General features: G+C 47.3%; 1 protein-coding gene across 1 annotated transcript; it reads left to right on the top strand.

Moving 5' to 3' along the window:
- Positions 1–2,717: 2,717 nt before the first annotated feature.
- srpk3 (SRSF protein kinase 3) lies at positions 2,718–23,175 on the top strand. Its single transcript, XM_034236193.1, has 15 exons — positions 2,718–3,483; positions 6,287–6,395; positions 6,492–6,579; positions 6,844–6,931; positions 7,038–7,144; positions 7,304–7,469; positions 12,403–12,428; positions 13,323–13,415; positions 14,319–14,370; positions 14,453–14,671; positions 15,021–15,118; positions 15,274–15,381; positions 15,535–15,604; positions 21,392–21,484; positions 21,749–23,175. The coding sequence occupies exons 1-15, from the start codon at positions 3,282–3,284 to the stop codon at positions 21,934–21,936; spliced, it is 1,707 nt and encodes a 568-aa protein (XP_034092084.1). The 5' UTR covers positions 2,718–3,281; the 3' UTR covers positions 21,937–23,175.
- Positions 23,176–26,331: the final 3,156 nt, after the last annotated feature.

A 26,331-nucleotide genomic window follows, 5' to 3' on the forward strand; every position in this document is an offset into this window, starting at 1 on the left:
ACTCAGCTCCCAATAGCAGAGTGATTCACACACACACACACACACACACACACGCACGCACACACACACACACACACAACACACACACACACACACACACACACACACACACACACACACACACACACACACACAATCAGTCTATTTCCGTGCGGCTCAGTCATGACTCATGTCATGGAGAGACAGAAAACAGATGAAAGTTTTCAGTTTCTGTGATTTATCATTGAGTAAAAATCTGTGATGAGACAACCCAGTCTCACAGTATTTCGTGTTATAGTCACGAAATTAATTTAATCTATTGATTCGTGTTTACCAACACGATTTCAATTTTTTTTCGTGTCACAGAGAACGATTTTAAAAGCAATGTATTTATAGTATGTGTCGTGCCTGCAACACGTCTTTTTGTCCGGTCGGGTCTTGGAAGACCGGAAGCTGTGTGGTTCATAAAAACATTTTCTGACTCAATGTCTTACCCTAAACCTAACCCTATCCCTTTTATTTTAAATTGTATAATATCAGAGTTTTTTTGCCGTCCGTGAGGAAAAGAGATGGAGCTCAGTGCCTCAGAATACTGACATCTGTATTTTTAAAATCTTTTTTTCCTTCTAATTTGTTATTATTTACACTGCTTTTAAAATCGTTCTGTGTGACACAAAAAAAATGGCGAAATCGTGTTGGTGAACACGATTCAATAGATTCATTTCGTGACTATAACACGAAATGCCGTGCGACTGTGTTGGATGTGATCAGTGAACAGAAACAGACCACACACACTTTCTTCAGATCACTGTTAGCCTTCACTAGTGTTAGCACGGTGATCACTGTTAGCCTTCCCTAGTGTTCGCACGGTGCCCACTGTTAGCCTTCACTAGTTTTCGCACGGTGCTCACTGTTAGCCTTCCCTAGTGTTAGCAAGGTGCTCACTGTTAGCCTTCACTAGTGTTAGCAAGGTGCTCACTGTTAGCCTTCACTAGTGTTAGCACGGTGCTCACTGTTAGCATTCCCTAGTGTTAGCATGGTGCTCACTGTTAGCCTTCACTAGTGTTAGCACGGTGCTCACTGTTAGCCTTCCCTAGTGTTAGCACGGTGCTCACTGTTAGCCTTCACTAGTGTTAGCACGGTGCTCACTGTTAGCCTTCCCTAGTGTTAGCAAGGTGCTCACTGTTAGCCTTCACTAGTGTTAGCACGGTGCTCACTGTTAGCCTTCCCTAGTGTTCGCACGGTGCCCACTGTTAGCCTTCACTAGTGTTAGCAAGGTGCTCACTGTTAGCCTTCCCTAGTGTTAGCAAGGTGCTCACTGTTAACCTTCACTAGTGTTAGCACGGTGCTCACTGTTAGCCATCCATCCATCTTCTCCCTTTTATCTGTGGTCGGGTCGTGGAGGTAGCAATTCCAGCAGAGAACCCCAATTGTCCCTTTCCTTTAGAGATATAATCCCTCCACCTGGTCCTATGTAGAGATATAATCCCTCCACCTGGTCCTGGGTAGAGATATAATCCCTCCCCCTGGTCCTATGTAGAGATATATTCCCTCCACCTGGTCCTATGTAGAGATATAATCCCTCCACCTGGTCCTATGTAGAGATATAATCCCTCCACCTGGTCCTGGGTAGAGATATAATCCCTCCACCTGGTCCTATGTAGAGATATAATCCCTCCACCTGGTCCTGGGTGGAGATATAATCCCTCCACCTGGTCCTATGTAGAGATATAATCCCTCCACGTGGTCCTGGGTAGAGATATAATCCCTCCACCTGGTCCTATGTAGAGATATAATCCCTCCACCTGGTCCTATGTAGAGATATAATCCCTCCACCTGGTCCTATGTAGAGATATAATCCCTCCACCTGGTCCTATGTAGAGATATAATCCCTCCACCTGGACCTAGGTAGAGATATAATCCTTCCACCTTGTCCTAGGTAGAGATTTAATCCCTCCACCTGGTCCCACCTGGTCCTGGGTAGATATATAATCCCTCCACTTGGTCCCGGGTAGAGATATAATCCCTCCACCTGGTCCTGGGTAGAGATATAATCCCTCCACCTGGTCCTATGTAGAGATATAATCCCTCCACCTGGTCCCACCTGGTCCTGGGTAGATATATAATCCCTCCACTTGGTCCCGGGTAGAGATATAATCCCTCCACCTGGTCCCGGGTAGAGATATAATCCCTCCACCTGGTCCCGGGTAGAGATATAATCCCTCCACCTGGTCCCACCTGGTCCTAGGTAGAGATATAATCCCTCCACCTGGTCCCGGGTAGAGATATAATCCCTCCATCTGGTCCCGGGTAAAGATATAATCCCTCCACCTGGTCCCGGGTAGAGATATAATCCCTCCACCTGGTCCCACCTGGTCCTAGGTAGAGATATAATCCCTCCACCTGGTCCCGGGTAGAGATATAATCCCTCCATCTGGTCCCGGGTAAAGATATAATCCCTCCACCTGGTCCCGGGTAGAGATATAATCCCTCCACCTGGTCCCACCTGGTCCTGGGTAGAGATATAATTCCTCCACCTGGTCCAGGGTAGAGATATAATCCCTCCACCTGGTCCTGGGTAGAGATATAATCGCTCCACCTGGTCCTAGGTAGAGATATAATCCCTCCACCTGGTCCTGGGTAGAGATATAATCGCTCCACCTGGTCCTAGGTAGAGATATAATCCCTCCACCTGGTCCTGGGTAGAGATATAATCGCTCCACCTGGTCCTAGGTAGAGATATAATCCCTCCACCTGGTCCTGGGTAGAGATATAATCGCTCCACCTGGTCCTAGGTAGAGATATAATCCCTCCACCTGGTCCGTCGGGACATGTTCTTTGGTGTCAGATTGGTGTGTAGGGGCCTTTAGCCGTAGAAGTAAAAACTGATGTTTGTGTTTCAGGCCCGATGACCTCTGTGACCTTCAGAGTCTGCCTCCCCCCGCTGAAGAGACACACCTGGCTCCCCACCCTGAAGAGACACACCTGCCCCCCCCCCCCAGCCACCCCTACAGAATGGCACCCCCCGCACACCTCAGCCCCTCAGCCAATCCCTTCAGGCCGCACCTCGAAGCCCCGCCCACAGCCCCAGCAAATCAGTGCCTGTGAACCAGAATATTACCCAGAGTTACTTCCGGTCCCCTCACAGAACAGGTCCAGCCTTACCGCATATTATTACCCACAATGCCTTTGACCTGCCGTCTGCTACAGCCCCCCCCTCCCCTCCACTAAGCCCCTCCCCCCCTGACCCCCCCTCCCCTCCACTAAGCCCCTCCCCCCTCTTAATCGGCCCGCCTCCTGTGATGTCATCAGCCCCCACACAGATGACCACGCCCCATTTGGCCATGAGCCCAATGCCTCCAGTGTTGACTCCGCCCCCTCCCGTGTTGACTCCGCCCCTTCCAGTGTTGACTCCGCCCCCTCCAGTGTTAGCCACGCTCCCTCCCGTGCAGCTGCTGGGCTCTGATGATGAGGAGCAGGAGGATCCGTCAGACTACTGCAAAGGTGAGCCCCATAATAAATACCTGAGGGGGGTTAGGGTATAAGGAGTGTGTGTAGATTAATACAGGGTCCGTACGGGTGCTTGAAATCCTTGAAAATGCTTGAAATTTGACGTGGTGTTTTCAAGGTTGGGAAAGTGCTTGAATTTTGGGAATGGAGCTTGAAATTGAGATAAAGTGCTTGAAAATGTAAATGCTTTACTTTTACAATAAATTGCTGTCTGACTGAATAGTTTGCTTTTTAGATTAAAAGAAAAGAATTGCTTCGCTTCTACATAAAACAGCTCCGCTGCGGCCTTCCCACTATGCGCGCGACCTGCAAGTGTTTGTGTTACGTGTGACCTGGGCATTCTGATGAGAGTGATAGATGACTGTGTGCCAGGAGGTTGCAGTTTCAACGAGCGTTGGCTAGCAGAAGACAAATACAAGCCATGGCTAAGACGAGGGTCAAGCCCACGAGTAGCCTCCTGCAAAGTTTGCAAAAATAACGATGCGAGAGTCTGCGCTGACGAGCCACATGAAAGGTACGCCGTAGAAGAGCATTTTAGATTAGGCTAACGTTGCATGTTACGTTTGTTTAAGCTAACGTTAGCGAGCTGAATAGCGAACTCCATGAGAGATAATAATAATTGGAGGGGACAATCATTTCAGAGGAGCGTTACAGTCGCCATCGTGTGGTGTTCAGAGGATGAAGCTCTCACGGCATTTCGTGTTGTAGTCACGAAATATAATCTATTGATTCGACACCGAGCGATTTTGAAAGAAATGTATTTCTACTGGTAGTATGTTTCGTGCCTAAACCAAATGTGACTTGCTCTATCGAAATCAGTCACATTGACCCGAAGACACATCTTCGTTTGTATTACTGGTCTGGGGGAAGCTCGCGAGTGTGTTTGTGTATTTTTGCGTTTGTGTACCGGGGAAACACTCACAAGAAACACCAGCTGTTGTTATACCTGCTGTGACGTTACATTAGTCCGTTCTCTGCTTGTAATTATGCCGAAGCTTCAAAGTTGTATTTATCATCTGAATTTGCCGAAACAAGTTTAATATTCTGAAAGCCAAGACTTTGTTTATTTGAAAACAGATGAAAACAAACTGTCTTTTATATCAAATTGAAGTATTATACAAGTAAAACTACATGTTGCTTTAATCCCATGTAATTGTAGAATGAACACAGTCTTCCTTTGTATAAATCAGGTGTCTTGAGTAGTCAAAATTACCTACAAATCATTGTACACATTTGTAAATATTATTTTCCACTTGTTACCATTGTGAGGCTATTATTATGCAGCTCTGCTTGATTTTGTGGCTACAATTCAGACTAATACACTACTAGAGGTGGAATAAGAACTCAGATATTGTACTTGAGTAAAAGTACAAGTACTCAGATCTTGTAGTGAAATTATAAGTATTCAGATATTGTACTTAGTAAAAGTAGAAGTACCAGTGTGTAGGAATACTCTGTCACAGTAAAAGTCCTGCATTCAAAATGTTCCTCAAGTGAAAGTAGAAAAGTATTCTCATCAAAATATAGTGAAAGTAGCGACAGTAAAAGTATTCGTTGTGCAGATTGGTCCATTTCAGAATAATATATATGATATGTTTTATAATGATTGATCATGAAAGTGTTCTCAGAGCTGGCTTCCGGTAACTGCTAGAATCCACTTCAAGACACTGGTACTTGCTTACCATGCTGCGAATGGATCTGGCCCTTCCTACATCCAGGACATGGTTAAACCGTACACCCCAGCGCGTGCACTCCGCTCTGCATCAGCCAAACGACTCGTTGCGCCCTCGCTGCGAGGGGGACCCAAGTTCCCATCGGTGAAAACACGTGGGTTTGCTGTCCTGGCTCCAAGATGGTGGAATGAGCTCCCCATTGACATCAGGACAGCAGATAGCTTGCACATCTTCCGGCGCAAACTGAAAACTCATCTCTTTCGACTCCACTTCGAGCGTTAGAACTATTAACAAAGCACTGATATACTAATAAAGGACTGGATTACCTAAAGCCAGTTGAGTAGCACTTGAAATGTTTGGCTCTATGAAACCTGATGTACTTATATGATTCTGTTTTCTTCAAGGTTGTGTCTTCCTGGTCGAATGTACTTATTGTAAGTCGCTTTGGATAAAAGCGTCAGCTAAATGCAATGTAATGTAAAGGTGCAGCTAGTTTGAATGACTTTGTATACTGCAGGGTAGCTTGTGGATTTACTCCAGGTGGAACTAAAGTCTGATTTAACACTTGATTAGATTTCACATTATTCATCCACATCTGTGAAGTAACTAAAGGGATTAAATACAAGTACACCTTTTACCTCTGATTTATGTTCACTGCCAACCTAAAACTACCTCAAAAATAGTAATCAATAATGTATGGAAAAGTTATTTGGCTGATTGTTTTATATCGGCTCAGCCAGGTTATATGGGAGGCCCAGTCTATGTACAGGTCACTCATTTTGAAATATTAAACTTAGTTTTATTTTCTTTAATTTGTCATCCTCGTGTAGAATGCTATCACGAAACACACATTTGGTTGTTTATAGCATAAAGAACTGATTTATGTGAGGTAGGGAAATAATCATTTGATTATGTGTATATAAATATGTAATTTACAACAGCTGTAAGATGCTTGAAAAGCTGGAAAATGCACCTTGAAAATGCTTGAAAAGTGCTTGAATTTGACTTTGGAAAAGGTGTAAGAACCCTGTTAATAACCTCCCCTCATAATAAATACCTGAGGGGGGTTAGGGTATAAGGAGTGTGTGTAGATTAATAACCCCCCCCACCCCCCCCGTGTTTAGGAGGGTACTACCCGGTGCAGATCGGAGATCTGTTCAATGGACGCTACCATGTGGTCCGGAAACTGGGCTGGGGACACTTCTCTACAGTGTGGCTGTGCTGGGATCTGCAGTACGACACACACACACACACACACACACACACACACACACACACACACACACACACACACACACACACACACACCCTGACTTTGTCTGTGTGCAGGAGGAAGCGCTTCGTGGCGCTGAAGGTGGTGAAGAGCGCTCCACATTACACAGAGACAGCTGTGGATGAGATCAAGCTCCTCAGATGTGTGAGTGACACACACACACACACACACACACACACACACACACACACACACACACACACACACACACACACACACACACACACACACACACACACACAACTGTAAACACACTAGGTCAGTACGGTTTGAACAGGCAGAGCTCCTCATCATAGCTCTTTGATAACGTTTAATTTACTTCCTCTTCACAATAAGAGTCTGTGTTACAGCCGCACCCTTTCACAATAAGAGTCTGGCAGCCCTTCATAATAAGAGTCTGTGTTACAGGTGAGGGACAGCGACCCCTCCGACCCTTTCAGAGAGACGATCGTTCAGCTGATCGACGACTTCAAGATCTCCGGAGTCAATGGAGTCCGTATCCTACACCTGTCTGTCTGCCTGTCTGTCTCTCTACCTAAGTGTCTGGTTGTCTGTCTCTCTACCTGAATGTCAGTCACCTGTTTTCCTCAGCTGACTCTCAGATGTGTGTATGGTTCTGGAGGTGTTGGGTCATCAGCTGTTGAAGTGGATCATTAAGTCAAACTACATGGGGATTCCTCTGGTGTGTGTGAAGAGCATCATCAGACAGGTAACACACACACACACACACACACACACACACACACACACACACACACACACACACACACACACACACACACACACACACACACACACACACACACACACACACACACACTCTCACACACATTCACCACCGCACTCACACACTCACACTCTCCCCCAGGTGCTGCAGGGGCTGGACTACCTGCACAGGAAGTGTAAGATCATCCACACGGACATCAAGCCGGAGAACATCCTGCTGCAGGTGGACGAGCTGTATGTGAGACGCCTAGCTGCTGAAGCTACACACTGGCAGAGAGCCGGAGCCCCGCCCCCCTCAGGGTCCTCAGGTGATTGGTCAGGAGAGAGAGAGAGACAGACAGGTTAGCTGCTGAAGCTACACACTGGCAGAGAGCTGGAGCCCCACCCCCTTCAGGGTCCTCAGGTGATTGGTCAGGAGAGAGAGAGAGACAGACATGTTAGCTGCTGAAGCTACACACTGGCAGAGACCCGGAGCCCCGCCCCCTTCAGGGTCCTCAGGTGATTGGTCAGGAGAGAGAGAGAGAGAGACAGACACTTGTCACTGATTGGCTCCTACCAAAAATCAAAAACAGAGTATTGTGAATATTAATGAGCCGTCTCTCTGTTTGAAAATAAGATGCAGGGCTAATTTCTACCTGTCTATCTGCCTGTTTCTCTGTCTATCTACCTGTCTATCTGCCTGTCTATCCGACTGTCTATTACATTACATTTAGCTGACGCTTTTATCTAAAGCGACTTACAATAAGTACATTCGACCAGGAAGACACAACCTTGAAGAAAACAGAATCATATAAGTACATCAGGTTTCATAGAGCCAAACATTTCAAGTGCTACTCAACTGGCTTTAGGTAATCCAGTCCTTTATTAGTATAAAAGTGCTTCGTTAATAGTTCTATCGCTGGAAGTGGAGTCGAAAGAGATGAGTTTTCAGGCTGGAAGGTGTGTAAGCTTTCTGCCGTCCTGATGTCAATGGGGAGCTCATTCCACCATCCTGGAGCCAGGACAGCAAACCCACGTGTTTTTGCTGATGGGAACTTGGGTCCCCCTCGCAGCGAGGGTGCAGCGAGTCGTTTGGCTGATGCAGAGCGTAGTGCACGCTGGGGTGTACGGTTTAACCATGTCCTGGATGTAGGAAGGGCCAGATCCATTCACAGCATGGTACGCAAGTACCAGTGTCTTGAAGTGGATTCTAGCAGTTACCGGAAGCCAGTGAAGGGAGCGGAGGAGCGGAGTGGTGTGGGAACATTTAGGAAGGTTGAAGACCAGACGAGCCGCTGCATTCTGGATGAGCTGCAGAGGTCGGATGGCACATGCAGGTAGACCAGCCAGCAGGGAGTTGCAGTAGTCTAGGCGTGAGATGACGAGAGCCTGGACCAGAACCTGAGTCGCTTTCTGAGTCAGCTGGGGACGTATCCTCCTGATGTTGTAAAGCGTGTATCTGCAGCAGCGGGTTGTAGCAGCGATGTTTGCAGTGAAGGACAGGTTGTTATCTAGGGTCACACCCAGATTCCTTGCAGTCTGAGTCGGGGAAACAACTGAGGTGCCGATGTTGATTGTTAGGTCAAGAGTGGGACAATCTTTTCCCGGAAGGAAAAGCAGCTCAGTCTTGTCAAGGTTGAGCTTGAGGTGGTGAGCAGACATCCACTGAGAGATGTCAGCTAGACAAGCAGAGATGCGTGCAACGACCTGGGTCTCTGAGCGGGGAAAGGACAGAATTAATTGGGTGTCGTCAGCGTAGCAGTGGTATGAAAAACCATGCGGGCTAATGACTGATCCGAGCGAGTTTGTGTACAGGGAGAAGAGGAGGGGACCAAGAACAGAGCCCTGAGGGACCCCTGTAGTTAATTGACAAGGGTCGGACTCGGACCCTCTCCAAGTCACCCTGTAGGTACGGTCTTTCAGGTATGAGGTGAGGAGGGAAAGTGCAGAGCCTGAAACTCCAAGTTTTTGGAGAGTGCGAAGGAGGATCTGATGATTCACCGTGTCGAATGCAGCAGACAGGTCCAACAGGATGATGACAGAGGAGAGGGATGCAGTTTTGGCAGTGTGCAGTTCCTCCGTGACAGCAATGAGAGCAGTTTCTGTGGAGTGACCTGCCTTGAAACCAGACTGGTGCGGATCCAGAAGGTTGTTCTGATTGAGATAACAGGAGAGTTGTTTAAAGACAGCGCGTTCAAGTGATTTAGACAGGAACGGGAGGAGAGAGACAGGCCTGTAGTTTATAACATCAGACGGGTTGAGAGTGGGTTTCTTTAGGAGAGGGTTTACTTTTGCCTCCTTGAGACTGTTTGGAAAGTGACCAGAAGTTAGAGAAGTGTTGATGAAATGGGTGAGAAACGGTAGAATATCAGGAGCGATAGTCGGAAGGAGGTTTGAAGGGATAGGGTCCAGAGGACAGGTGGTAGGGCGGGCAGAGGTAATGAGGGGAATAACCTCAATTGGAGAGAGAGGGGGAAAGGAGGTTAGTGTGTTGGGTGAAGGAGGGTCTGGTGACCCAGCAGTGAGTAGAGGTGAGTCAGAAAAAGAAGAGCGAATATCATCAACCTTTTTTTCAAAGTGGTTAACAAAGTCGCTTGACAGAAGGGAGGAGGGGGAAGGGGCTTTGGGAGGGTCCAAGAGGGTGGAGAAGATGGAAAATAGTTTTTTGGGATTGGAATAGGAAGATTGGATCTTATCTTGAAAGAAAGTGCTTTTTGCCTGAGAGATCGAAGCAGAGAAAGAGGAGAGGAGAGCCTGATAGGTTAGGAGGTCGTCACGGTGTTTGGATTTCCACTGTTTCCGCTCTGCTGCCCGAATGACGGTTCTATTAGCACGCAGTGCGTCATTTAGCCAGGGAGCAGGAGGGGACTGACGAGCCTGCCGAGATGTGAGAGGACAGAGAGAGTCCAGAGAGGATGAGAGAGTAGAGAGGAGAGTTTCTGCAGCAGAGTTTGGAGGCAGGAGTTGGAACGAGTCAGAGGAAGGGAGAGCTGAGAGCACCGATGAGGCAAAGGTAGAGGGGGAGAGGGAGCGAAGGTTACGGCGGACAAGTGCAGGATGGGAAGAGATTAGTTTGTTTTGTTTGGAAAGGGGTAGAGAGAATGAAATGAAGAAGTGATCGGATGTGTGGAGCGGGTTTACAGAGAGGTTAGAAGTAGCGCAGTTCCTTGAGAATATGAGATCAAGGACATTGCCAGCTTTATGAGTTGGTGGGGAAGGAGACAGTGAGAAAGCAAAGGCGGTTAACAGAGATGTTAGTTCGTCTATCTTCCCCGTCTGGAGGTTGAAGTCTCCGAGAAGTACAGCGGGAGGACCAGTTTCAGGGATGTGTGAGAGGAGATGATCTAATTCCTCCAAGAAGTCCCCCAAGGCGCCTGGTGGACGGTAGAGAACAACAATGGTTAACTGTATAGGATGGGTTACTGTGACGGCATGGAATTCAAAGGTGGAAGGAGTGAAGTTAGGTAGCTTGAAGAGGGAAAAGCTCCATTTGGGAGAGAGCAGGAGACCAGTGCCACCTCCTCTGCCAGTTGGGTCTGGGTGTATGGGAGAAGGAATATGCATGTGGAGAGAGCTGCTGGGGTGGATGTGTTGGATGGAGTAATCCAGGTCTCAGTGAGAGCAAGGAAATCCAGAGACTGCAGGGAGGCGTAGCCAGAGATGAAGTCAGCCTTAGGAACAGCTGACTGGCAGTTCCACAGGCCACCTGAAACTAGATGTAGGATCTCAGTGGAGCATGTGGGATAGACGAGAGCAGGCCGGTTATAGCGTTTAGGAGATACACGGGGCCAGTGATAATTGCGAGAAGACACATGAACAGGAATGGAGAAAATACACATGATTATAGCCTGAGGGGCTAGAAAACTAAATAAAATAAAATAAAACACCAGCGGTAATTAGCTCAATCAGAGTAGGATTTGCCTCCTCTTTGCCACCCTCGTGACTCCCGCCGGACTCCAATGTCTTTGTCAGTCTTACTCCCGCAGGACTCTAATGTCTTTGTCTGTCTGACGCTGAAGCTGACGCTCCAGGAAAGAGCTACCTAAAATGGACGCCTGATTGCTGAGTTCTCACAGCTGTGGGGCCACGCCCCTCTGATTAGTTAACTCTCTACAGCTGAAGGGCGACAGCAGAGTGGCCCTGCCTATATTGTAATGCAGGCTTGAGTGCCCACTGCGACCTGTGTAACAGGTTCCCTTGAGCAGATCTGAGATTTAAAATCTCTCAAAAGCGCTGTTTTAGCTACAATAACTACAGAACAATTATACAGAGTAGAATAAAGGAAACAGAGAAGTCTAATTAAACAAGAATATAACTTAAAGTGGTTGCTGCGTCAATAGGTATTGTCGTCACCCGGTCTAGATGCACACTGTCTATCTGCCTTTCTATCTACCTGTCTATCTACCTGTCTATCTGCCTGTCTATCTACCTGTCTATCTACCGGTCTATCTGCCTGTCTATCTACCTTTCTATCTGTCTGTCTATCTACCTGTCTGTCTATCTACCTGTCTATCTACCTGTCTATCTGCCTGTCTATCCGACTGTCTATCTACCTGTCTATCCGACTGTCTTTCTATCTATCTACCTGTCTATCTACCTGTATATCTACCTGTCTGTGTATCTACCTGTATATCTACCTGTCTGTATATCTACCTGTCTGTGTATCTACCTGTATATCTGCCTGTCTATCTACCTGTCTGTCTATCTACCTGTCTATCTGTCTGTCTATCTACCTGTATATCTACCTGTCTATCTGTCTGTCTATCTACCTACCTGTCTATCTGTCTGTCTATCTACCTGTCTGTCTATCGACCTGTCTATCTGTCTGTCTATCTACTTGTCTATCTGTCTGTCTATCTACCTGTCTGTCTATCTACCTGTCTGTCTATCTACCTGTCTATCTGTTTGTCTATCTACTTGTCTATCTGTCTGTCTATCTACTTGTCTATCTGTCTGTCTATCTACCTGTCTATCTGTCTGTCTATCTACCTGTCTGTCTATCCACCTGTCTATCTGTCTGTCTATCTACCTGTCTGTCTATCTACCTGTCTGTCTATCTGTCTGTCTATCTACCTGTCTGTCTATCTGTCTGTCAGTTCCTAAGCTGTCTCCTTCTCCTCTACGCTCCTTCTACACAGGGCTCACCTGTCTGCCTGTCTTTCACCTGTCTTTCACTCTCTTCCTCCTTTTTTTCCAGTTTCTCATGTGATCTTCCTGTCTCTCTCTCCCTGTCTATCTGCCTCCACCTGTCTCTATCTCTAGTTAGCATGGCTCCTAGGGACGACCAGGTAAGAGTCAGGTGTGTGTGTTTGTGTGAATGAGAGTGTGTGTGTGTGTGAATGAGAGAGTGTGTGTGAATGAGAGTGTGTGACTGTGTGTGTATATGAGAGTGTGTGTGTGTGTGTGTGTGCCCCTGGCCAACATGTGGCCCCACGCAAAGTTATATGATGAGGCCCTCTGTGTCGTGAGCGTCGACGGGGGGGGGTGAGCAAGTGGAGCCTCGAAGCGGCGAAACTGTGCTGCGCCTACACTAATTGCGCCGCATAGTTACGCCACATTTGCGGCTCAGTTGAGGCCCCCTCCGCGAGATGAGGCCCCCTCCGCGAGGTGAGGCCCCCCCTGCGAGGTGAGGCCCCCCCCCCTGCGAGGTGAGGCCCCCCCCCCCCGCAGCGAGGTGAGGCCCCCCCGCAGTCTGCGGGATCTGCCTGTAGGGAGGGGCGGCCCTGCGTGTGAGTGTGTGCACCATGTGATAAAGACTGAGTGTAAATGAGACACTAACTACACAGCTGTCTGTCTGCATGCCTGTCTCTCATGCTGTGTGTGTGTGTGTGTGTGTGTGTGTGTGTGTGTGTGTGTGTGTGTGTGTGTGTGTGTGTGTGTGTGTGTGTGTGTGTGTGTGTGTGTGTGTGTGTGTGTGTGTGTGTGTGTGTGTGTGTGTGTGTGTGTGTGTGTGTGTGTGTGTGTGTGTGTGTGTGGTGTGTGTGTGTGTGTGGTGTGTGTGTGTTGTGTGTGTGTGTGTGTGTGTGATGTGTGTGTGTGTGTGTGTGTGTGTGTGTGTGTGTGTGTGTGTGTGTGTGTGTGTGTGTGTGTGTGTGTGTGTGTGGTGTGTGTGGTGTGTGTGTGTGTGTGTGTGTGTGTGTGTGTGTGTGTGTGTGTGTGTGTGTGTGTGTGTGTGTGTGTGGGATGGTAGGCTGTCTAAGAACAAGAAGAAGAAGTTGAAGAGGAAAGCAAAGCGTGAACACAGACTGCTGGAGGAGAGACTGCACAACATACAGGTAATACTACTATTCTACTGTAATAATACTATTCTACTGTAATACTACTATTCTACTGTTATACTACTGTAATACTACTATTCTACTGTAATACTACTATTCTACTGTAATACTACTATTCTACTGTAATACTACTATTCTACTGTTATACTACTGTAATACTACTATTCTACTGTAATACTACTGTAATTCTACTGTTATACTACTGTAATACTACTATTCTACTGTTATACTACTGTAATACTACTATTCTACTGTAATACTACTATTCTACTGTTATACTACTGTAATACTACTATTCTACTGTTATACTACTGTAATACTACTATTCTACTGTTATACTACTGTAATACTACTATTCTACTATTCTACTGTAATACTACTATTCTACTGTAATACTACTATTCTACTGTTATACTACTGTAATACTACTATTCTACTATTCTACTGTAATACTACTATTCTACTGTAATACTACTATTCTACTGTTATACTACTGTAATACTACTATTCTACTACTATTCTACTGTTATACTACTGTAATACTACTATTCTACTGTTATACTACTGTAATACTACTATTCTACTACTATTCTACTGTTATACTACTGTAATACTACTATTCTACTGTAATACTACTGTAATACTACTACTACTACTGTTATACTACTGTAATACTACTACTACTACTGTAATACTACTACTACTACTGTAATACTACTACTACTACTGTTATACTACTGTAATACTACTAGTACTGTAATACTACTATACTACTGTAATACTACTGGTCCGGCAGTGTCTCAGTCAGTAGGGACTGTGAGCCGTAGGGTCGCCGGTTCAAGTCCCCGAACAGACCTAAACATGGAGTATGTTTGTGTGTGTGTGTTTGTGTGTGTCCAGAGGATGGAGGAAGAGGACAGTGTGTTACAACCTGACCACGCACACACTAACTGTGAGTACGCACTGATACACACATGTAATACACACACACACACAACGTATACACTCTCTGAAAACGTCTGCTTTGCTCTCAGGCTTACCTGTCGTCAACGGCAACACTTCCTGCTCCATAGCCAATAACAAGGCGAGCCCGGAAAGCAGCTGCTCCTGGTTGGACGACAGGATGAATGACCACGCCCCCTGCCGGTTCTCTAGCCCCGCCTCCGGCCAATCAGGCTTCTCCAGCTCTGTGATGTCAGCGACGTCCGGGTCAGCAATCTCCTCCCAGTCGGGGTACTCCAGTGGGAGAGACGGTACTTATACTACTAGGAAGTACAAATACACAAATATTCATACACCACTATTTATATTACTGCAGTACAAAAACACATATAACAACACACACACTATTTATATTACTGCAGTACAAAAACACATATAACAACACGCACACTATTTATATTACTGCAGTACAAAAATACATATAACAACACACACACTATTTATATTACTGCAGTACAAAAACACATATAACACACACACTATTTATATCACTGCAGTACAAATATACATAGCTCTCATACTTTATATATATATTTATATATATATACCTGTCATACTTTATATATATATATATATCTGTCTAATATGTATTTCTCTCAGTCTCCAGCGCCTCAGACTTCCTGCTCAGTCCTCTGGATCCTCTCAATGCTCACAGCCTGAGAGTGAAGATCGCTGATCTGGGAAATGCATGCTGGGTAGTGAGTATCAGCCAATCACAGGCCTCTCTGTCAGTATCAGCCGATCACCGGCCTCTCTGTCAGTATCAGCCAATCACAGGCCTCTCTGTCAGTATCAGCCAATCACAGGCCTCTCTGTCAGTAACAGCCAATCACAGGTATCTCTGTGTTTCCAGCACAAACACTTCACAGAGGATATTCAGACCCGTCAGTACCGAGCTCTGGAGGTTCTGATTGGAGCAGAATACGGACCTCCAGCTGACATCTGGAGCATCGCCTGCATGGTAACACACACACACACACACACACACACACACACACACACACACACACACACACACACACACACACACACACACACACACACACACACACACACACACACTCTCTCTTAATGTATGTATGTTTTTCTGTATAAATGTATTTGTTGTGTTCAGGCGTTCGAGCTGGCGACCGGAGATTACATGTTTGAGCCACATTCAGGAGAGGATTACACCCGAGACGAAGGTACACAATACTGCATAAAGTACACACTATATTTCTTTAAATACACACTATACTGTATAAAGTACACACTATACTTCTTTAAAGTACACACTATACTGCTTTAAAGTACACACAATATTCCATTACATTGCATTTAGCTGAGGCTTTTATCCAAAGCGACTCACAATAAGTGCGTTCGACCAGGAAGACACAACCTTGAAGAAAACAGAATCATAAAGTGCCTCAGGTTTCATAGAGCCAAACATTTCAAGTGCTACTCAACTGGCTTTAGGTAAGCCAGTCCTTTATTAGTATATAAGTGCTTTGTTAATAGTTCTATCGCTGGAAGTGGAGTCGAAAGAGATGAGTTTTCAGTATGGAAGGTGTGTAAGCTTTCTGCTGTCCTGATGTCAATGGGAGCTCATTCCACCATCTTGGAGCCAGGACAGCAAACCCACGTGTTTCTGCTGATGGGAACTTGGGTCCCCCTCGCAGCGAGGGTGCAGCGAGCTGTTTGGCTGATGCAGAGCGGAGTGCACGTGCTGGGGTGTACGGTTTAACCATGTCCTGGATGTAGGAAGGGCCAGATCCATTCGCAGCATGGTAAGCAAGTACCAGTGTCTTGAAGTGGATTCTAGCAGTTACTGGAAGCCAGTGAAGGGAGCGGAGGAGCGGAGTGGTGTGGGAACATTTAGGAAGGTTGAAGACCAGACGAGCCACTGCATTCTGGATGAGCTGCAGAGGTCGGATGGCACATGCAGGTAGACCAGCCAGGAGGGAGTTGCAGTAGTCTAGGCGTGAGATGACGAGAGCCTGGACCAGAACCTGCGTCGCTTTCTGGGTCAGCTGGGGACGTATCTTCCTGATGTTGTAAAGCGTGTATCTGCAGCAACGGGTTGTAGCAGCTATGTTTGCAGTGAAGGACAGGTTGTTATCTAGGGTCACACCCAGATTCCTTGCAGTCTGAGTCGGGGAAACAACAGAGGTGCCGATGTTGATTGTTAGGTCAAGAGTGGGACAATCTTTTCCCGGAAAGGTTGAGCTACATTCATGTACACAGTATTCATTATATTATGCACTGTTTCTACTTTCTGTGTATTTACATTACTTTATTCAGAGTGTGTATTCAGAGATGGAGTCGGACTCCGATTTTGATGGAGAGAGGTCCTGATCCTGATGGAGGGAGGTCCTGATGGAGAGAGGTTCTGGTTCTGATGGAGGGAGGTCCTGATGGAGAGAGGTTCTGGTCCTGATGGAGAGAGGTTCTGGTCCTGATGGAGAGAGGTCCTGATGGAGAGAGGTTCTGGTTCTGATTGAGGGAGGTTCTGGTTCTGATGGAGAGAGGTTCTGGTCCTGATGGAGAGAGGTTCTGGTCCTGATGGAGAGAGGTTCTGGTTCTGATGGAGAGAGGTTCTGGTTCTGATGGAGAGAGGTTCTGGTTCTGACGGAGAGAGGTTCTGGTTCTGATGGAGAGAGGTCCTGATGGAGAGAGGTTTTGGTCCTGATGGAGAGAGGTTCTGGTTCTGATGGAGAGAGGTTCTGGTTCTGATGGAGAGAGGTCCTGATGGAGAGAGGTTTTGGTCCTGATGGAGCGAGGTTCTGGTTCTGATGGAGAGAGGTTCTGGTCCTGATGGAGAGAGGTCCTGATGGAGAGAGGTTCTGGTTCTGATGGAGAGAGGTTCTGGTTCTGATGGAGAGAGGTTCTGGTTCTGATGGAGAGAGGTCCTGATGGAGAGAGGTTCTGGTCCTGATGGAGAGAGGTTCTGATGGAGAGAGGTCCTGATGGAGAAAGGTTCTGATGGAGAGAGATTCTGGTTCTGATGGAGAGAGGTTCTGGTCCTGATGGAGGGAGGTCCTGATGGAGAGAGGTTCTGGTTCTGATGGAGGGAGGTCCTGATGGAGAGAGGTTCTGGTTCTGATGGAGAGAGGTCCTGATGGAGAGATGTTCTGGATCTGATGGAGAGATGTTCTGGTTCTGATGGAGAGAGGTCCTGATGGAGAGAGGTTCTGGTTCTGATGGAGAGAGATTCTGGTCCTGATGGAGAGAGGTCCTGATGGAGAGAGGTTCTGGTCCTGATGGAGAGAGGTTCTGGTCCTGATGGAGAGAGGTCCTGATGGATAGAGGTTCTGGTTCTGATGGATAGAGGTTCTGGTCCTGATGGAGAGAGGTTCTGGTCCTGATGGAGAGAGGTGTTGGTCTTGATGAAGAGAGGTTCTGGTCCTGATGGAGAGAGGTTCTGGTTCTGATGGAGAGAGGTTCTGGTCAGGAAATAGTCTGCTCATCCCCTTCGTGTACACAGCGTCAGTGTTGATCCTCCAGTTCAGTTCATTATCTAAGTGCACTCCCAAGCACTTGTAGTACTCCACAACAGCCACATCCTCTCCCAGAATGCACAGGAGCTGAGGCGTGTGCACTTAGTGACGTGTGCAGCTGGAGCTGGAGGCGTGGTGGTGTGTGCACCTGGTGGCGTGTGCAGCTGGAGGATGTGGAGGCGTGTGCACCTGAAGCTGGAGACGTGTGCACCTGGTGGCGTGTGCAGCTGGAGGATGTGGAGACGTGTGCACCTGAAGCTGGAGGCGTGTGCACCTGGAGCTGGTGGCGTGTGCACCTGGAGCTGGTGGCGTGTGCACCTGGTGGCGTGTGCACCTGGTGGCGTGTGCACCTGGTGGCGTGTGCACCTGGTGGCGTGTGCACCTGGTGGCGTGTGCACCTGGTGGCGTGTGCACCTGGTGGCGTGTGCACCTGGTGGCGTGTGCACCTGGTGGCGTGTGCACCTGGTGGCGTGTGCACCTGGAGCTGGAGGTGTGTGCACCTGGTGGCGTGTGCACCTGGTGGCGTGTGCAGCTGGAGGATGTGGAGACGTGTGCACCTGAAGCTGGAGGCGTGTGCACCTGGTGGCGTGTGCAGCTAGAGGATGTGGAGACGTGTGCACCTGAAGCTGGAGGCGTGTGCACCTGGTGGCGTGTGCACCTGGAGCTGGTGGCGTGTGCACCTGGTGGCGTGTGCACCTGGTGGCGTGTGCACCTGGTGGCGTGTGCACCTGGTGGCGTGTGCACCTGGTGGCGTGTGCACCTGGAGGCGTATGCACCTGGAGCTGGAGGCGTGTGCACCTGGTGGTGTATGCGTGGCACCTGGAGCTGGAGGCGTGGCACCTGGAGGCGTGGCACCTGGAGCTGGAGGCGTGGCACCTGGAGGCGTGTGCACCTGGTGGCGTGTGCACCTGGTGGCGTATGCACCTGGAGCTGGAGGCGTGGCACCTGGAGCTGGAGGCGTGGCACCTGGAGGCGTGGCACCTGGAGCTGGAGGCGTGGCACCTGGAGGCGGAGGCGTGGCACCTGGAGCTGGTGGCGTGTGCACCTGGTGGCGTGTGCACCTGGTGGCGTGTGCACCTGGTGGCGTGTGCACCTGGTGGCGTGTGCACCTGGTGGCGTGTGCACCTGGTGGCGTGTGCACCTGGTGGCGTGTGCACCTGGTGGCGTGTGCACCTGGTGGCGTGTGCACCTGGTGGCGTGTGCACCTGGTGGCGTGTGCACCTGGAGCTGGAGGCGTGGTACCTGGAGCTGGAGGCGTGTGCACCGGGAGCTGGAGGCGTGGCACCTGGAGGCGTGTGCATATCACATCCCTCACATCATAAAGCTGCTCAGTGAGTAGTAGCAGTAGTAGCAGTAGTAGTAGTTGATATGGAAAACTTCTTTGCAGCAATGTTGAGCCAATGTTCTTGAAATGAGGGAAACTGGATTCGCCTTAGACAATACACTGATATTTATTGAGAGACAAAACGGCCGGAGGATCAACAAAGCAACTCGCACTGTTTAATGCAAGCTGCCAAATTAACTCTGCCCACACAAAGACGGAACCGCTCGAACCTGGTCTCTGAGAAGGGGCGGAGCCTAGAAACGCGGGCCTTTACCCCAATTGATTCCAGATGAACAAACAAAGATGCTCTGTCTCGTAAAGGCATCGGGCAGTAAACCCTTCCCCCACACAGGAAAAGAGTAGTCACTCATGTAAAGTTTCTCAGGACAGCTAAGAACACAAAGACATCAGACTAAAATATTCCTTTACAGTAGCAGTAGTAGTAGTAGTAGCAGTAGTGGTAGTAGCAGTAGTAGCAGTAGCAGTAGCAGTAGTAGTAGCAGTAGTAGTAGTAGTAGTAGAACCTTTATTTATCCAGGAAAATCAATTAAGAACAAATTCTTATTTACAATGATGACCTGGCAGGAGGCACAGGCTTCCTGAGGAGATGGGGTTTGGGAGGAAAACAAATACAAAGACAGACTCCGGGCACTGCAGAACCCAGGAGACAACACAAACACATAGAGCAAAGAAGACAGGCATAGCAGTTAAACATATAACAACTCTAAAACAATACTGCTGTGGTTCAATCAGTCATTCAAATCAGCATCAGGCAAAGCAGCTGCATGTCCCTACAGCTACCAGGGTGTCTATAATAGTGACATTGAAGGTGCGGGGGGAGACAAAGGTTTTCATTTTCAACGTTTTTGAATGACATTCCAGCTATCAGCTGCTGCAACCTGAAAGGCGGAGCGGCCAAAGGATGTATGGGCTTTGGGGATCTTTAGCAGGATGCTTGTAGCTGACCGGGTGTTGTGCGTCGGGGGTGTGCGGAGTTGCAGTAATTGTGTGAGGTAGAAGGGGGTGAGGCCTAGGAGTGTTTTGTAAACAAACATCAGCCAGTGGATGTTGCGTCTGGTCTCAAGAGAGGGCCAGTTAGCCAGAGAGTACAGGTCACAGTGGAGTGTCCTGTAGGGGGCGTTGGTGGCGAAGCGGATGGCGGAGTGATACAGAAAGTCTAAATGATCGAGAGCTCCTTTACACGCCGAGCGGTAGATGGTATCGCCGTAGTCGAACAGAGGAAGGACAGTCATCTGGACCGGAGGAAGGACAGTCATCTGGACCGGAGGAAGGACAGTCATCTTGACCGGAGGAAGGACAGTCATCTTGACCGAAGGAAGGACAGTCATCTGGACCGGAGGAAGGACAGTCATCTGGACCGGAGGAAGGACAGTCATCTGGACCAGAGGAAGGACAGTCATCTGGACCAGAGGAAGGACAGTCATCTGGACCAGAGGAAGGACAGTCATCTGGAACAGAGGAAGGACAGTCATCTGGACCAGAGAAAGTTTAGCAGATGAAGTGAATGAGGAGCGATTCCTTTACAGAAAGCTGAGTCTAACTTTAACCTTGGTCTGAATTTTGGAGAGATGTTCTGAGAATGACAGATTACTGTCAATCCAAAATCCAAGGTATTTATAAGATTGAACTATTTCGAGGTCCCGGCCATCGGCGGTCACAAGAGTGCCAGTTTGGGAGGCACCACTGCGGCCAAACCACATGATCTTGGTTTTAGTGGTGTTCAGGACCAGGCCGAGGGCAGAGAGATGGGACTCTCTGAAAACTATCCTGAAGAGTTTTCAGGACAGCATCCGGGGAAGGGCCAGCAGTGTACAGAATTGTGTCATCAGCATATAGGTGGATAGAGGAGTTGCCCACTGATTTCTCCATGTCATTTATATATATTGAGAATAAGATGGGTGCTAGGATAGAGCCTTGTGGTACTCCCTTAGAGATGGATAGGGGCTGTGTCATCAGATTTTCAGATTTTACACACTGGGTGCGCATGGACAGGTAGTTTTCAAACCAGGCTATCGATTGGTTAGTGACACCAATGCATCTAAGCTTTCCCAGAAGCGTATTCAGAGTGTATCTGTGTGTACTCACAGTGTGTATTGTGTGTACTCACAGTGTGTATTGTGTGTACTCACAGTGTGTGTACTTGTACTCAGATCACATCGCTCACATCATAGAGCTGCTCGGAGCGATCCCTCTTCCCTTCGCTCTGTCTGGCAGGTACTCCAGAGAGTACTTTGATAGGAGAGGTGAGACATATACACATTTATAATACGTATTGTAATAAAGCATTTGAACATTCCTTTGTGTCACATGTTCATTATCAGCTGATGTGTAACTGCATAGTATCTTTACTATTTAAAATATAAGGTGACTAAAAATGGCAACCGTATTTTCAGTTTTGGCAACCTAAAGCTGATGTCTGGTTGCCTGGCAACCACTTTTAAAAGTTGAGCCCTGCAGATGTTGTATTGATCACAGATGTTGTATTGATCACAGATGTTATCTTTCAGGCTGTCTGAGGCACATCTCCTCTCTGAAGCCCTGGGGTTTGTTCGAGGTTCTTCTGGAGAAGTACGAGTGGCCTCTGGAGCAGGCGGCGCACTTCAGTGACTTTCTGAACTCCATGTTGGTTCTTCAGCCGGAGAAACGAGCCACAGCAGAGCAGTGTCTGCAGCACGACTGGCTACACACACACTGACACACACACACACACACACACACACACACACACACACACACACACACACACACACACACACACACACTGACAAACACACACACTGACACACACACTTTCTTCTCTTTGGTGTTTCCTGAGTGTGTGTTTGCCCATTTTGTTTCCCGCTCTTTTTAACCTCAGTGATGAACACACTGTAGCCTCAGATCACCTTTGACCTCTCACCTGTTTGTACCCTCACATAAATAGTGCCTTGAAATACCGCCCACGTCCACTGACATCACAGTGACATCACCGTGACATCACTGTGACATCACCGTGACATCACCGTGACACTACTGTGACATCACCCTGACATCACCGTGACATCACCGTCACATCACCCTGACATCACCGTCACATCACCCTGACATTACCGTGACATCACCCTGATGTCACGGTGATGTGACGGTGATGTCACCGTGACATTACCGTGACATCACCCTGACATTACCGTGACATCACCGTGACATTACCGTCACATCACCCTGACATCACCGTCACATCACCCTGACATTACCGTGACATCACCGTGACATCACCGTCACAACACCGTGACATTACCGTGACATCACCCTGACATCACCCTGACATCACCGTGACATCACCGTGACATCACCGTGACATTACCGTGACATTACCGTGACATTACCGTGACATTACCGTGACATTACCGTGACATCACCCTGACATTACCGTGACGTCACCGTGACGTCACCGTGACATCACCGTGACGTCACCCTGACGTTACCGTGACGTCACCGTGACATCACCCTGACATCACCGTGACATCACCGTGACATCACCGTGACGTCACCCTGACGTTACCGTGACGTCACCGTGACATCACCCTGACATCACCGTGACATCACCCTGACATTACCGTGACATCACCCTGACATTACCGTGACATCACCGTGACATCACCGTGACATCACCCTGACATTACCGTGACATCACCCTGACATTACCGTGACATTACCGTGACATCACCGTGACATTACTGTGACATCACCCTGTCATCACCCTGACATTACCGTGACATCACCGTGACATTACCGTGACATTACCGTGACATCACCGTGACATCACCCTGACATTACTGTGACATCACTGTGACATCACCGTGACACTACTGTGACGACAGTTTTCTACGTTTGTGTGTGTGCTGAGTTTCTTCTTCTGTGGAAATAAAGATGACTGACAGCTCGACTCTGTTTATATCTGAACATCTCTCTTTTTTTAAAAACAATATCTTTATTGAGTTTTTACTTTTTTACAGGCACAAAAAATGGCATCCACAAATACAGATATTAACAATGAGTGAATAACACATGTACAAATGAGTTGGCCATCCATGCATAATATACAACATTTTATTCACTAATACGTAACCAACCAAATAGCAAAAACAAATACACACCAGGTGACAAGACCAGAACAAATTCAATTAAATAACTGACAAGTAAATAAATATTTATAATTATCAAATACATTTAATCTGTTAAGCCCCGAACCTGTTTTCCAGGTCTCAGGTTCGAAAATTACATTTCCAGAACAAATGACCATATCTTCTAAAAGGGTTAAATTAATAATCTTTTTTCTCAAAGTAATGATAAACCTGTGAGTTGGATGTACAAGAGTCAGAATCAATATAGATGTCTTTATTTTAAAGTAAATTCAGATTGAACATAGTAAGATAATTAAAATTATAGTGTAGTATCTGTCCAAAAATAACCCATTCCTTATAGTGAAAACCACCTTGAATGATGGGATGGGAGACTAAAAGCTTTAGGAATCCAAACTACAACATATACTAAGTACCCTGTATCAAGATTGATGCAAAACAAGTGACATTTGATCTTTTTAGAGAGATTTAGAAAAAAAAACCCACCTCTGGTGTCATTTGGGTGGAAATGGGTGTATTTGTCGTTTCTCTGGAATCCATTGGTCAAAAACACACACACACACACACACACACACACACACACACACACACACAGCATAACAATGGACTCCAGTGAACACACTAGAGCACGCACAAAAGCACTAGCATTTTACAAAACATTACACGGATTGTGCACGGCTGCAGCAGCGATAACCATAAAATAATAATTCAAATACCACAAACATGATATTGACCAGTATATAGATTATGCACATGATTTAGCAGATTTAGCGTTTTTGCGCCATGTCAGTTGTGTTGTTGTACGTCACGTTAAAGGTAGCCCACTAAAAACGAACAAAACACTTTTTTTCATATAGTTTTAAATTATCATTTGAATAATAACATATAATATAAAATATAATCTCAGGCACAATGAAATATATCTAAAATAAAAATAAAATAAATGTGCAGACAGGGGAGCTCCGCACCGCCTGCCTGCCGCTAGGGGGTGCGGAGCCCCCCCAGCACCCCCCTTCCCGCGCCCCTGTGCGTTGTAATGCCATTGAACACAATTTTTGATCGGAAAACAGCAAAGGTATGACATATTTGCCGTTTTGGCCCCATGAAGTTGTGTGTCGTCTTTGCTTGCCTTCGCTGCCGTGAGTTTTGGTCGCAGTGATGACACTTATACCATTGGAATCTGTGGAATCTCAGCTTTCCTATGATATCTGTTTGTGCAAATCAGATGAAGTATAAAAGATCGCTACCGAGTTATGTGCTAAGTGTTAGCACTCTTTCTCTTAGTGCTAATTCAGATGATTGGCGTTAGAGTTGTGTTTTGTTTGTGTTTTGTTTCGGTATATCGTCAGTTAGCTGAGTTTCTTCCCGGTAAGTGGGTATGACACATTAAGAGGTTGTTAAATGTTAAGAAGCCCTGAGACACAGTTTTGTGAACATTTCATGAAAAGCCCCCGCCAAGCAGCTTTGGCTTTCAAGAAACTTCAGGAAGGGAAACTTCAACCTTATGGACACCGGCAGAATGGGAAACTCCTTGGCAGTGGACAAACTCCTTGACAGTGGACAAACTCCTTGACAGTGGACAAACTCCTTGGCAGTGGACAAACTCCTTGGCAGTGGACAAACTCCTTGGCAGTGGACAAACTTCTTGGCAGTGGACAAACTCCTTGGCAGTGGACAAACTTCTTGGCAGTGGACAAACTCCTTGGCAGTGGACAAACTCCTTGGCAGTGGACAAACTCCTTGGCAGTGGACAAACTTCTTGGCAGTGGACAAACTCCTTGGCAGTGGACAAACTTCTTGGCAGTGGACAAACTCCTTGGCAGTGGACAAACTCCTTGGCAGTGGACAAACTCCTTGACAGTGGACAAACTTCTTGGCAGTGGACAAACTGCGCGACGGTGCACATGCAACGTACACTCCGATATAAACGTCCTCGGTGCCAAGAACTGTTGGAGGTGCTACGTCCACACCGCTGGTGTGCACGTCGAGTGACTTTGTCCACTTGCAATTCGTCCAAAGGGCATTTCACCCGGAACGACATGGACCCGCCCAATTAAAGGCCTGTTTCGCCCTAAAGACCCCCAAAGCGGCTGGATAGGCCTAACATTGGAGGGGCTTCGCACCTCTGTGGTCAAAAGCACACCACGGCCCCTCCTAGTGCCAACCAATTAAGGCCACTATATATTTTTCTCAATAAATAGTTGTTCCAAAATCACAACAAGTAACCTCCGGTTTGCAGGTGTTTCCGAGTCGCTACGACGCTCCTGGAAGAAGTTGGCTTTGGGGTGGAGCTGGGAGCCTGAAACTCTGGCACTGTGGAAAATAGGTTCAATTTTTGTCAATGCAGCAAAATCCACATAATTTCAAGCTATTTGGCTAACATGGGAGGTTGTCCATTTCAAATACTTTACAATGGGATTACCCTTCCTTTTCGCCACCATTCATTTTTAACTGCAAGTGTACGTGTTCCTGCAGAGCTTCCGAAGCACGCGGAGACCCCAAACCAGTCGAATGTCGACAAATATATTCATATTATTTATTCAGTGCTGCAGACCCTCCGGAACAAAAGTTTCCCAGGGATGCCCTAAAAAACTCAGGGTCCTGAGACTTGACGTCCCCGATAGGCTTCTGAAGTTGGACATTGAGTGGATTTTTTATTTAGCCAAGCGCAAGTCATACCCCAGCGTCATTGTGAGGGTATGACTTGTACACTTCACAGACCTCATTTTGTGCATAAATGTATTTGAGGAGTACAGTACACCTCAAATACACAAGGCACTGCAGTTATGTATTTGAAGTGGACATGTATATCTCCTAAGTGTGTTAATAGGGTCAACAGGTGCGTATGGCCCCCACACTCTGTGGGTGTGGTCCAAAGGCCCCACGTGTCCCTGTACCAAGTATGGAGGCCCTGCAAGACCGCTAAATATTTGACATAGTCCAAGTGTCTCCATTTTCACACCAATAAC

Source organism: Gymnodraco acuticeps, unplaced genomic scaffold, assembly GCF_902827175.1.
Source record: "Gymnodraco acuticeps unplaced genomic scaffold, fGymAcu1.1, whole genome shotgun sequence".
Taxonomy (NCBI): Eukaryota; Metazoa; Chordata; class Actinopteri; order Perciformes; family Bathydraconidae; genus Gymnodraco; species Gymnodraco acuticeps.

What these genes read in the sequence shown, in the direction of transcription:
- srpk3 (XM_034236193.1), top strand. Translation starts at nt 3,282, where the DNA reads ATGTCATCAGCCCCCACACAGATGACCACGCCCCATTTGGCCATGAGC. An exon ending in TGGCTGTGCTGGGATCTGCA is followed by an intron (nt 6,396 to 6,491) that starts GTACGACACACA and finishes GTCTGTGTGCAG; the next exon opens with GAGGAAGCGCTTCGTGGCGC. An exon ending in TGAAGAGCATCATCAGACAG is followed by an intron (nt 7,145 to 7,303) that starts GTAACACACACA and finishes ACTCTCCCCCAG; the next exon opens with GTGCTGCAGGGGCTGGACTA.